The sequence below is a fragment of the Hemibagrus wyckioides genome, linkage group LG28 (genome assembly GCF_019097595.1).
Source record: "Hemibagrus wyckioides isolate EC202008001 linkage group LG28, SWU_Hwy_1.0, whole genome shotgun sequence".
NCBI classification, from domain to species: domain Eukaryota; kingdom Metazoa; phylum Chordata; class Actinopteri; order Siluriformes; family Bagridae; genus Hemibagrus; species Hemibagrus wyckioides.
In genome coordinates this window covers 17,425,337-17,438,502 of record NC_080737.1, presented here as the reverse complement: position 1 = coordinate 17,438,502, position 13,166 = coordinate 17,425,337, and the positions used below count along the sequence as shown (strand labels likewise).

The 13,166-nt window shown below is 42.9% G+C and overlaps 1 protein-coding gene across 1 annotated transcript in view; it reads left to right on the top strand.

Moving 5' to 3' along the window:
- Positions 1 to 13,166, top strand: part of mbd2 (methyl-CpG binding domain protein 2) — a 32,284-nt gene extending 19,118 nt beyond the window's left edge. The window contains exons 4-7 of the mRNA XM_058383707.1: positions 725 to 815; positions 2,182 to 2,359; positions 5,110 to 5,236; positions 12,595 to 13,166. Coding sequence (XP_058239690.1) covers positions 725 to 815; positions 2,182 to 2,359; positions 5,110 to 5,224 — 384 coding nt within the window. The 3' untranslated portion in view covers positions 5,225 to 5,236; positions 12,595 to 13,166. The remainder of the gene's footprint in view (positions 1 to 724; positions 816 to 2,181; positions 2,360 to 5,109; positions 5,237 to 12,594) is intronic.

The window sequence follows — 13,166 nt, the reverse complement described above, 5'->3', positions numbered from 1 at the left end:
ATCTCTGCACGCAATCCCCGAGCCTGTTATAAATGTATAATTCGCTTAAATTTGTTTCATGCTGCGATGTAAAATCTATCCCAATTACCAGTAACAAAAAGTCCTATTAGATTATTAAGCATAATAATATATATCGTGAATTAATATCCCTCTGTCACTGACTCCAGGAAGAACACAGCGTGTGAATGGCTGCCGTTGGCGCTTGTCCCAAGCTCCTCTTGCTCTCTTAAAAACGCAGCCATTGTTGTAAAAGGTGGATTTATTTGTAAAGGCCCCAAGACAGTCATGGAGGAGCTTTTTATTTAAAAAACACAGTTCAGTAAATCCAGGGGCCTTTTTACGAGCTGCTGCTGGCCAGTCATTTGAAGTGCCAAGCAAAAGCTGCCATGTTGGCTAAAGATGGCTCCCTTGGGCTCATCCTGGACATCGGCGGCTAACAGCAGAGCGCTTGAAGTAGCGGGTTGTACAAAAGCTGCTCGAGAAGAAGTTTCCGGAAATCTTGGGCTAGTTTTTCTGTCTCTCATAACGTTTATTGTCTTCGATTTCAAATCAGGAATAATGAATAGAACAACGCAACAAGATTAACATATTTTAAATGGAAAAAAACACTAGATTTCCAGGTTGTTTATGGTTTAATCCTTAGTGTCACACGTACAGGATGGAGGTGTTGTTTTGTGTACGTCTGTGTTTATGTTCTTCTCCTTATCTCTCTGTGTATACGCAGCTGTTCTGGGAGAGGAGGTTGAAAGGTTTGAGGTCGTCGGACGTCACGGAAGAAGTTCTCAGGACGATGGAACTTCCTAAAGGTTTACAAAGTAAGCACTTACTCAGATTTCCTCATATATCCTCATCGTCATGGGCAGATATAATTTATTTGGGTGATAAACGTCTTGATTGATGGAATGTGGAATGATTACTTATGGACCAAAAACAAAAGGTTCTTTAGGGAACCTAAAATGGTTCTTCCAAACGATGGAAAAGAATCTGCTTCCGAAAATCACCACTACTCGAAAGAGAATTTTTTTCAGAATTCTCAGTGTTAATAAAACAGTAGGTTAGAAATTCGTCTGATCTACTGCCTCTGCTGAGATTCTGCAGAATGGAGCCAGGGCACACCGTATATATCCCATAATGCAACGGGACTGGTACGGAAGCGCTTTTAGTATGAAACGTGGTTCCGTGTGGTTAACATGATTTTGTCTAACAACACCGGAGTACATTTTAACTTGTTGGAGGTCACATAGGTCACATGACAATACCTCGCATCAAGACTCTTGAACAGCCAAGTCACAGCAGACTTCAAACGATGCATAAAGACCCGCCTCCTCCTGAAATACTGAAACTAGCACTTAAAATAGTCGGTGTGTGTGTGTCTTCTTGCTGTTTTTAGACTGATGGTATTCTTATTCCGTGACCTCGGGATCCAGTATCGATGTATTCGCTGATTGAGACTTTAAAAGCACTTCGCTGGTTAAACGTCTGCGTCTGGTGTCCGCCAAATGCCGTGAACGTAAATGCCACAGTGGCTGATTGTAATATGTCTGGTTTGGATTCGTGCTCGAATGCAGTGGGATTTGCTGCAGTACACGATCTCACACTAGCACTTCCTCTGACCAACATGTACTAGCAATTAAATAAAGAATAAATCTCATGAGAGGGGCGCTCTTTTGGGAAAATAATCAGCGCAGAGATGGTGTGACGTGGCCTGACGGTCAGCAGAGACTCTGCTTCTGTTTATAGCTGCGTGTATGTTATGTTAATTGAGGTTTTTTTTTTTGTTTACTCACAATTAATAAGAGGAAAAATGCCGCTTGTCATCTTATGGCAGATTTTTTTCCCATGGTGACTGACAGAACTGACACCAGAGACTCCTTCCATCAATTTTAAATAAACACGTCCTTACAGAAAACATTTCATTCACTTTCTTATGTTATGTGGAGCTAAATAAATGTATTTATAATAAAGACTTATAATAAAGTGTATTAAAATAAACACAGCCTAATGTCTACCTACACTCTTTGGATATTTTATCAGCTACACCTTGTATTATGAGGTGAAGCAGCATGATGATGGTCTGATGAACTGGACAGAGATTGACTGGACAATGTTTCCATATAGAAGGTATTTAATAAACTAGCAACTCGGCGGATAATTGTATGTGAACGTGTCCCTTCTTTTCAGGTGTAGGTCCGGATTCGTCAGACGAGACGTTGCTGTCGGCCATAGCCAGCGCTCTACACATGAGTTCGGGCCCCATCACGGGTCAGACGTCGACCGCGGCAGAAAAAAACCCCGCTATCTGGCTCAACACCTCCCAGCCACTCTGCAAATCCTTCATCGTCACTGACGAAGACATCAGGTACGGCCACCTAAAACACGCAATCCGGTTTTGTGATCGAACCACATCAGCGTGTTTGGAGTCTCTTGTCGCAAAACCGAGTCCCATTTGAAGTCTCTCTTGGAAGCAATCGATTTGTGCTGCAAATTGCTGTCGAAAATTGTGACCACTTCTTCCACCGCTTGATACCCTGACCTCCGTGTTCTCCCTTAGAACCTTCTGGAGTGGCATTTTGATTTGGCGTCAGTTATCGAGAGCCTTGATAAAACCAGTGGTGTGATGTTTTTGTTTACCCACTTCATTTTCCCTTCCATTCGTATGCCGTCTCCTCTCAGATTCCGTCCGTCCCCCTTCTCGCGCTCGGTGTCGCCGTTAGCATGGCGCGTACCGCGTAGCGGGTGACTTCATAAGGTCCATAATGGACAGCAATTTCGATCTCGCTTCAGCTCTGTGAGGCATTACGGACAAGATAAATTGGCGCCTGGCTACTGTATTTGGGAAAGCGAAGAGCCGAAATAAGATTTTCTCCTGGCAAGACGGAGTCGTTTTCTGTCCTGAGAGCCGGCAGGAATGCTGATGAGCTCTTTCCACCTTGACAGAGATGATGTATTTATCTGCCAACGGCGCATGTGGAATTACTCAGTTCAGGGTTTGATGCGGGATGATTAGCCTCAGAAATAATCGGTACCTGCTTCAAGCATCTGCAAGGCACCACAAAAACAAGCGGATACAAATAAGCATCTTCAGACATTAAGCGATTACTCAAACAAATGGCTGGAAGTGCTGAGGGAACCACAGGCTCCCGTAAACACCGTTTCTGTCTCTGAATAATCACCGCCGCTTTCATTTGATGAGCGCTGTTTGATCTTTAGTACTCACCTGAAGTCATTTCCAGAAGCGTTGCTCTGCCCACTAGATGGCAGTAGTCATCTTTTTGTATTTGGAGGTAAAACCGGGATCAGGTTTGTGGGAGTATGAATGTGGGTCCGGCCAACGCTATGGACTGTAAAATGCCTGGGAGATGAGCTGCTTGCTGCTGGTGATTATAGAGTTGGGAGAAATGAAGGAAATGAATCGTGTCTCGTCTGTTCTCTTGCCTCTCTCTCTCCCTTCGGTAGAAAAGGAGAGCGCAGGCGGGGCCTGGATGACTGGAAGAGTGTTTATGCAGGATGTCATGCTTATGCAGCATTTACGCCGTCTGATAATTGGCAGTGGATTCCTCCTGAGTGTTTGGAGGAACTAAAGGGATCTGGAAGAAGACTGACTGAGTTTTTGGATGAGTTCCTCTTTTGCTTTTCCATCAGGGGCGCCAGGAAGAACTGTAATCCTCTTAAAAGGTTAATTCACTGAGCCTCCTGCCTGGGACATTTTTTTTTTTTTTTTTTTGTTCCTCAGGCTTCCTCTGTCTCCTCAGACTCATCCCTGCCTTCATTTTTTCCACCATTAGGACGAATTATCATTTCATCACAATATCATTTCAGCATTCACATTCACACACTAAACAGGAAGGAAAATCAATTGTTTATTACAAACAAATGCGATGATATCATAGCATTTTTTAGTTCTAGTTAGGAATATAATTAACAGTTAATGCACCAAGCCCAAAGATGATGATTTCTCTGTAATTAATCCTTTACTGATCTCAAATCAGAAGAATTTTGTTAAACAGAAGAATCATTTGTAAAACAAGTTACTTCCTGTGGTCACTTTCTCCTTCATTAGCCTTCTATTCCCAGTCTGTTATGTTGTACTGTGTTAAAGAGAAACTGCAAAGAGTTTACTGTTACAAAATGCTGACGCTGACGGCGAGTCCTTCCAAAAAATGTTCATTAACATCTACTTTCTGAAAACTTCACCATATATGTCAACAAATATGTGTATGCCGAGCGCCTGCCATCCAAATCCCTGCGTAAGCTGTTGTTACAGAGATGATAATGTATTAGATTGAGTGCATTAATATAAACCTGTGAGACAAAAAATACTGTCACGGCTGCTGTTTGAGAAAATGAATCTGATCCTTCCGTCCGTCCATCCATCCGTCCATCTGTAGTACTTCTGGGGTCTGTCTCAAGGTAGGGGACCCCTGCCTTTGGACTGGGGAAGGAAACCGGAGAACCCAGAGGAAACCCTTGAAGCACGGAGAGAATGAGCACACAGGGCATAGCCAGTATTTCGAACCTCCAGCCCTGGAGCCTACATCTGACCAATCAGAACTGAGTGCTCTGGTTTTCCTGAAAGGATTCCTCCTGTGGAAGAGCATTAGTAATCATGATAATGTTCTAGAGGTCATGCATGACCAGGAAGACTTTATTCTCTTTCTTAATATTATTATTGTTATTAAATGTGTTTGTTAGCATGTGTTCTCAAATCACGGAGAAGTGGATTGTCGTGTTTTTATTTGCATCTCCCTTCATTAACCTCTAATTAAACCTGAGACGGCTGCTAAAGTTAGGACTCGCTAATGAGAGCTCGGGGTTAATCCGGCGATGAGACAGGAGTGGAGGAAGGGATGGGGCTTGGGCATGGGCGGGGGAAGGGTGTTGATTGACAGGAGGAAGGAGTAATGGGGGGAATGAGATGAGAGGTGAGAGTGAGCAGGAGGATCGGGAGCGCTGATGGGTGATGGAAAGCGGTAAAAGGAGGTCAGACATAATCAACAGAGCAGTTAGACAGCACTGGACAGGATACAGGCTTCTGAAGTCTAGCTCTTTCTTCTTTCTCTTTCTTTCTTGCTGTCTGTATCCTAATCCCCCGTGTTTCTGTCTCCTCAGGGAGCAGGAGCTGAAGGTGTACCAGGCCAGGAGGAGTCTGGAGGAGGCTCTGATGGCTGACGGTTTGGCGCGGGCCGCCGAATCTGCCAGAGACGTGGAGGGCAGAGCGGCGTAGAGACTCCAGCAGGTGAGAGAGTAGGGGGAAAAAATGAGAGAAGATGTTTTAAAAAAAACCCTCAGAGGGGTGCAAAAAAACCTGGTATAGCCCAGAAGAAAAAGTGTTGCTGCACTTCATGTTAAAAACGCGTTGAAAATTGACCAGATCACATTTACTAACGAAGGAATCATCACGTTCATGTGTAATCAGCGTGTAATTTATTGCCGCTCTAAATTTCTGTATGGGCGTGGCCTTGTGCAGAAGGTTTTTTTTTTCTCTTCTACATGAATCTTAGCACTATGCCCATGGAAAATGCCAGAAAAAAACCCTTAGCAGTGGAAACGTAAGTGCTGTCAGTGTTTCTGGCTGTGATTGTTCCTCAATCTTAGCTACATTGTTCCAGTTCATAACTGGTGTCAATTTTAAAGACATTCTCACCATTTCTACCTGCCTACACTATTTTCTTTTCTAGTTTTATTTCCCAAAATATAAATATATAAATAGCCTAAATGAAACCGCTGTGACCCTGACCATGCAGTTAGTAAGGATGAAAGAATGCTGTGAATGCATTACACAATGTACATTAGTGAGGATTTTTTTGGGGATTCCAGTCCCGTTGTACACCTCTGGTCTCAACTACATGCCTTGTGAACACTTCTGGCAGGAAATTAAAAAAACACACACGCACTCCTATTCTTATTTGTATTCTGTAGATTTAGTAGCATTAGTTCATATCGCTGCCAGTCCTAAGCAGGTACGAAAAGTGGAGATGGCATTCTGTCCTTACAAAGTTATACAATCAAGTCTATATTTATATATATCCAGTTCTAGCAAACCTTTTCCAAATCCAGTTCTAATCTTTTCCGGGTAATCCAAGATCCGATCAGGATCAAGTGTGTCTCCGCTCTGTGGAAGTATTCCTCGTCATCAGATTAGCGCATGACGTAATTATTGGTCTACTGCCGAACTCCATTAAGTCAGTCTTCGATTTGGATATTAAAGAACAAATTCAGATTGATTTCCTAACACACACAAAAACAAACAAACAAACAAAAAAATCCCAGTTGCAGTGAATTGCTGTTTGCTCACTGCATGATACAGCTGTGAGCAGCGGTGTGCAGAACAAGCTCTGCTTATCAGCTGTTTAGTGATTCTGTAAATATGGATCTTAGCGCAGTTGGAGTTCTGGCTCTCATTAGCTTTGGCATATGGCCTGCCCACTGCTGTGTAACACTCTTTCTTTCCGCCCTACTTTACTCTGAAATTACATTGCATGACTCAAGGCCACTTCAAAAGCTATATTTACCCACCAGTGTCTGCTTAGGTTTTGTCCTGTGGTGCTTGCGGTTCAAGCGCGTTTTTAAATATTTTAAGCTGCAACAAATTGCTGTTTAGCCTCACAGGAGCTCAGCATTAGCATTTGCCCCGTGTTGTAGTGGTTGAAAAACGCAAGTGTAAAAAATATTGCTGTGCTTTAAAAAAACAAAAACAAATTCCGGCTTGATTCCTGTGCTGGCAGGACATCGCGAGTCCATGCTAATTTCGACAAGTGGCTTTTCGGTGGAGCAGAGAAGTCCTGAACTGCAGACGGTCATGAAATATTCAGGTGGTCATTAGAAGCCGGGTTCGACTGTAGTTGCTCTCCAACTGTCTCCTTGGCCCAGTGCTTCTCTTCTTTCCTCTTCATCTCCCTCTAATGAATCTTTAAAGCAAATTAATAGTTCATTTTTCCAGCCCCACCTCCCTAGGAGCCGTAACTCTTCAGTAAGCGTCGACCCACAAGGGGAGTTCAACCGTGCCACATCTTATATGCCTGAGTACTCCTCCATTTTGAGAATGCATTATAGTAGCTATTAAAAAAAGGCCCTCTGGTTCCTTTAGAATGCTGATGTGGAGCGTCTGTCGCCTGATGCCGCACTGACTGGCCCCCATGCCCCCCCGCCCCCCAGTGATCACGTCCACCATTTTGTATCTGTTGGTTCAAGGGAGGATCTGTTTTTAACGGAAGTGTTGGTTAATGTATATCCAAGCTGTTTATCGCTTTCCGTTTTCATCAAAGCCAGCGTATGCATGTGACTCGATGGTGTGTTTAGCTGTCAGCAGGATTTAATTTGTTTATTCAGTCTTGCCCCTGTGTGGGGTCAGCTGCCCCCTGTTTAGAGGGCTGAATATGGCTGGCGGTTTGCAATCACGAGCCTCAATTTGAATACAAATTACAGAAGGTAAAGCAATGGGGGAAAATGCATTCATTCTGTCACTGTGTTTTTTAAATGCTGGGCTTTCATTTCATTTGAATAAAGAAGCCCAGTAAAGATTTTTTTTTATTCAACTCACACAGGGTGTTTAATAGGGGCGTGTACCTCAGTTTACTGTATAATTACATGAGCAACCTGACTTATTGACACAGAGGCCACACCTCCATCACTGCACTGACTGATACAGAGGCCACACCTCTCACTGGACTTATTGAGACAGCGGCCAAACCTCTTTAATGGACTGATTGACATAGAGGCCACAACTCCTCAGTATATTTATTGTGAGATAGGCCACACCTCCTTTATTGTGGTACAGAGGCCACACCTTCTTGATTGCAACTAATGACCATTAGAGGCTATGCCGGTTTTTCTGTGACAGACTTCACTGGACACCATACAAGCTTCACTGGACTGACCCATCCAGAGGCCACGCTTCCTTCACTAGACTGATTCATCTAGAGGCCACACTTCCTTTAATGTTACTGACTCATCTAGAGCACACTCCTTCTTCACTGGGCTGAGTCATCCAGAGGTCACACCTCCTTCACTGGTACTGACTTATCTAGAGGCCACGCCTCCTTCACTGGTACAGACTTATCTATAGGCCACACCTCCTTCGCTGGTACTGACTTATCAGTAGGCCATGTCTCCTATACTGGTACTGAATTATCTGTAGGCCATGCCTCCTTCACTGCTACTGACAGCACAGACACGAACAACAATGCCCTGAGAAAACTCTTTGCAGCTATCTAATGCCAATCCACTCTTTAGAAGCTTCAGAGTACTGAAATCTGTAGTGAATTTGACAGGTTTTATGATCCCCCTTGGTGTCGTAGCTACAGCAGTGTGACCCAGCTGGATTTACTGAGCACTTGTAGTCCAGACCAGGCCCTCAGCGGCCCTTTAAACCAGCCACTCACCTATAAACCTCCTCGGCTTCTGGCACAATGATTTCTTTTTCGCCCCATTCACACAACTACAAATCCAAAGCATGGCATGCTTCCTTCCAAAGTACGATCGTTTCCAGAAAACACCATCGTACATGCCCATCTGCTGTAACGACAATCAGGAGAGGGGAAAGAAAGAAGGAAATTGCACAGCGAATTGGAAAGATAGTGGAGAGGACAGTAATTATCTGATTCGCATTACTAATCTGGCGACGGAGCTAATCACAGTGGGGCGGGATTATGAGCGCTGTCAGTGGAGGTCGGGGACAGACGACGGTGGCTGCCTATCTGCGTCTTCCACATGTCGCTCTGCTTCTCTCTCCCTCTGGCCCTGTGTTACGCTAACATCCATAAATAGGGGGTAGATTTGATTATCGTGTATAATAGACAAAAAAGGCAGAGCTGCAATTACCTCCGAATGGGGCTGGTGTGGGTTCTTTCCAGATCGCTATATTAGTGCATGCACACACACACACACACACGCATCCATACATAGTGGTTGGAATTCTGATGTGATGGAGCACTCCTTAATGCTGACACACACACACACACACACACACAGGACCAATACTGGTGCCAGCCTTTTGCCCAAATGGATGATTTTGTTCCAAGAAAATCCATGCCAGGAATTTTTTTTTTCTTGGCCATTGCCTCATTATGTCGCGGCTCTTAGACGGTTTTAAAATATTTAAAGGCTAAAAGTGAACAAAATCAGAAATGTGTGAGGAATAAGCGAGAATGTTCAGTGCTTTTGGGCTTACATCAGGGGGTCGTCGTCTTCTTCGTCTTCTTCTTCTTCTTCTTCTTCTTCTTCTTCTTCTTCTTCTTCTTCTTCTTCTTATTCTTTACCCTCTGCGTAGTGTTTAAAAGTGGAGCAAAATACCCTTAATGATTGGGATATGTGTTCTAATGCACTAAAATTAAAAATGAATGAACCAGTCCTTTGACATCATTAGACTCCTAGATAAAAAGAGAGGAACGATATTAATCGCTAACAACAACACACCTACTTCCTTTCCTTTCCGTCTCCATGGCTCTGACATTTCATCTGGTATTAAATTAGTATCATCCCACTCCGTATTGATCATTAGGTGCCTAATGTTTCACAACCTGTAGCCTTTTATTTTTATTTATTTATTTTGCCGGTCGTCCCTTATGACAAGGGCCTGGGAGATGGAAATGAAATAGGTGTGTGTGTGTGTATGATTGCAGCGAAGACACTCGGTGTTAGACATACGGCTCATTGCGTCCAGCTCCAGGAAATAGCTCGCGTGTAAAGCTGGAAACCAGGCGTAACCCCGGCAGCTCCGGGAGAGATGCTTTATTAGATTTGCGGTTTAAGGATCGATATGCTTGCGTGCAAATGCGAATTAATGATGCAGGTGCTGCTCTTAAAGGTTTGTAGCAGGAAAACTCACTAACAGCCTATTGGCCTTCAGTCACAGGGTATTTTTTAAATTCTTTTCTCGATCCTCGTGTGCGTCTGTGTCCGTCTCAATTCTCGGCATTATTGTAAACGTGTCACAGTGTGCAATAACTCTAATTGAATTCACGGTCATTGAAAACGAAAAGGAAAAACGAACGTAGCAGTGAGTATTTGCTAATAACAGCACCGTGTTAGCAGTAAAACATCCATGGGTCGTGATTTTACAGGAAAATCATCAACAAGAGTGCTGTGATGACGTGGAGTTACTCGGATCATTGTAACTTTCAAATCTCCCTCCAAAATGTTTCACATTATTTACAGAAAACAGCTTTTTGGATTTCTAGTAACTCCACCCATTAATAAATACCATCACCCAGTAGTCCCGTAGTCACCTACTGCTGACCACCGAACCCGCGACTCTAGCTTTAGCAGTGTTTTTTATTTTTCTCCTCTACCTTTTTTTTGCTTCACCTTTTCTTTTTAAACCTCACTGCAGCTTCATGTGGGGGGGAAAAAACCCCAAAAAGCGGTCACGTGTGTCCTAAACGAAGCCTTCATATCGCCGATAGCGAGAAACCGCTCTGAATTAATCCCGACACCGATCTCTCAACGCTCCTGAAACAGACAAACCCTCATTTCCTGCGTATTTATGACACCACCTTCCGTCTGAACTCCCGCTTCCGTCTTACGGCCCAGGCGTTAAAACGCGTCTGTTTAATATTTCATTCACGGAGCGGATCCCTGCCTCCCTTTTCTGCTCCGTCTTTCAGCGCGGTGCTTTGCCGATAAGTGTGGATAATTAATGCTTGCGCTGCAGGCAGACTCTTAAGTTGTAGGGCAGTTAGTGTTAATTACCAACGTGTTTTTTCTTTTTTTCCAAAAACTAAGTAAAAAGCATCTGTTAATGGAGACGTATATTACACACGTGACGATCTCAGATTGATTATAAATCATTTTATTTTTCTGAGTAGGTTACCAGCATGGGGAGGGCAAAGGGGGGGATGGTGTTATGGTGGGGGAAAAATGGCTGGAAAAGGTGTTAATGCCGTAATGTGGAGTCAAACGGTGTGTAATTTTCACCGCAGTTGCAGGAAATGAGTCATGATTGGAATCACTAATTAATCCTAAAGCACCAGAAAAAAGAAAGAACATTAATTTCCCTCATATTAGGAAAATGATCGGCAAAGAATTGCGCCAGCACTCGGAGTTCAGATGCATTTCGTGTCTTTGTAGCATGTTTGGGAGAGTCCATGCCCTTCAGCAACACACACACACACACTCTCTCCACTCCCTCACCATCTCCATCTCTGGATCTCCATCACCTTCTCTTGCTCCCTTTCATGTTTCCCCGAGCCTCCTGCAGTCCTCTTATTGATTACTCCTGATCCTGAGGGGATTTTTTTCCCATTTATTTATTTATTTTATCAAAAAACCCTCCCATTTGCACCGCCGTACGAATTCGACTTTTCCTCGGCTCCGCTCCTCGTCTGACGCCCTTCGGCTCTCCGACCTTGCTCGGAAAGGTCCTGCGCTATTTTTACTCCATCCCGGCACGTCGCTGCAGCGTGATGTAAACCCTCGAAGCTTAAAGAACTTCCACAGACCCTGGAACTACTCATCCAGACGTGGTTACGCTTTAATCATCGATTAGCTACTAGATATTTTTGGAGTTCGGACATTTCTTGCGACGCTTTAACGCTGCTTCATATTGACGGTGTTGAACTTAGTGTTAATGAGACAATTATAAATAGATTTTTTTTTTTTAAATAGATAGAAGCAAATAATATAGTAAGTCCCTGACTTCCAAACGGGTTCCATTCCACGTTCGTACGTCGGATTCGTTTGTAAGTCCGTCAAAGTGAGTCTTATACACCTTTAACACAAATAATGCAATGTAAAGCTTTTCGCCTCGGTCCAATCTCTCGATTATTTTCACTTTTGTTTCCATGGTTACTGCTTTGCGCTACCTAGCAGTTCCCCTCCACATCACCACTGCTTTTTTCTTCTTGCTTCCGGACATCCTTTGGCTCTGCTTTAGCGCTGTACTACTGTACACTATCGCACTGGACAGTAAGCACACAACAGGACAACTGTGACAACGTCCGGCAGACACGTGAGCTACTTCTGCTGTTTGTTCGCATCTATGAACATTCGTAATGCGAGGAGCGTTCGAATCAGTCATAAAACAAATGAATAGAATTACATCGTCATGTAAACAAATGGGTGATGTTCAGGCTGTGAGTCTGATCTAAATCGAGACTGCTGGCTTTCAGTGTGTTTTAGACGTGTGTTTTTCCCTCTGTTGGAGAACCTTACACAGAATTTTCCTGGTTGAAGATCTAATTTGAGCCGCTTTTTCGATGAACAAACACTTCGAGCGTCTCAGAGAGCAGAAATGGGTTTGATATCAACATTTACTTTGAAGATACAAACATTTGTGTGGGGGAAAAAACGAACCGTTTTTGTTTATTTTGGAACTTTTCTATGAATATATCACCTCTAGTAGGCTAAAAACAGAAATAGTTCTGAGACACGACAAAGTCCTGAGCATCTACTTTCACATGAGCTTGATATTGACCTCTGCTGTGGAGTGGAACATGAGAAAGAACACAAGAAAACTCTTCTCCTCTAACTTCACTTTCTGCTTAGGCTGAAACGTGTAATATTTATTACTTAATATTTAAATATCTAATATTTTATGCTACCTGTATATTTATATTTACTCACATCCACTCTTTTTTTTTTTTTTTCCCTTTACAGAACACACTGAATTCAGGTAGGCCACACCCCCCTTGACGACCCCTTCCTTCTGAGATGATGTCATCAGTCTGCGCCTGGATCCGTCCCGCAGACCCAAGCACACTTTACACAATCATGGACAAACAGCTTTCAAACCAAGACCGTTCCTTTTTCCTTTCCGTTTTCCTTTTCATTTCCTTTTTTTTTTTTTTTTTTTTTTTTTTTTTAAATCTAGAGCATATATTTTTGTGTACATATCTATATGAATCAGAATTATTTTGTGTGAAAAAACAAACAAACAAACTTTTTTCTACAGGAAATCAGTGAGCAATACTTCTGAAAAACTGAGTCAGGTTGCAATCTGCTGGATTTGTATTGCTAACTCTTTTTTTTTTTTTTTTTTTTTTCCCCCAGTCTCCGACACTTGTAAGGGATTCGTTCTTTTTTCAGGGTTTGTAACGAATAATGCATTTACATACTTATTAATGAGAACTTTGCTTATTTAAGAGAAATAATTTTATACCTTGGAATAAAAAAAAAATACTTGTACATTTTGTGCATCATAATAGAATAAATAAATAATAATGTTCACA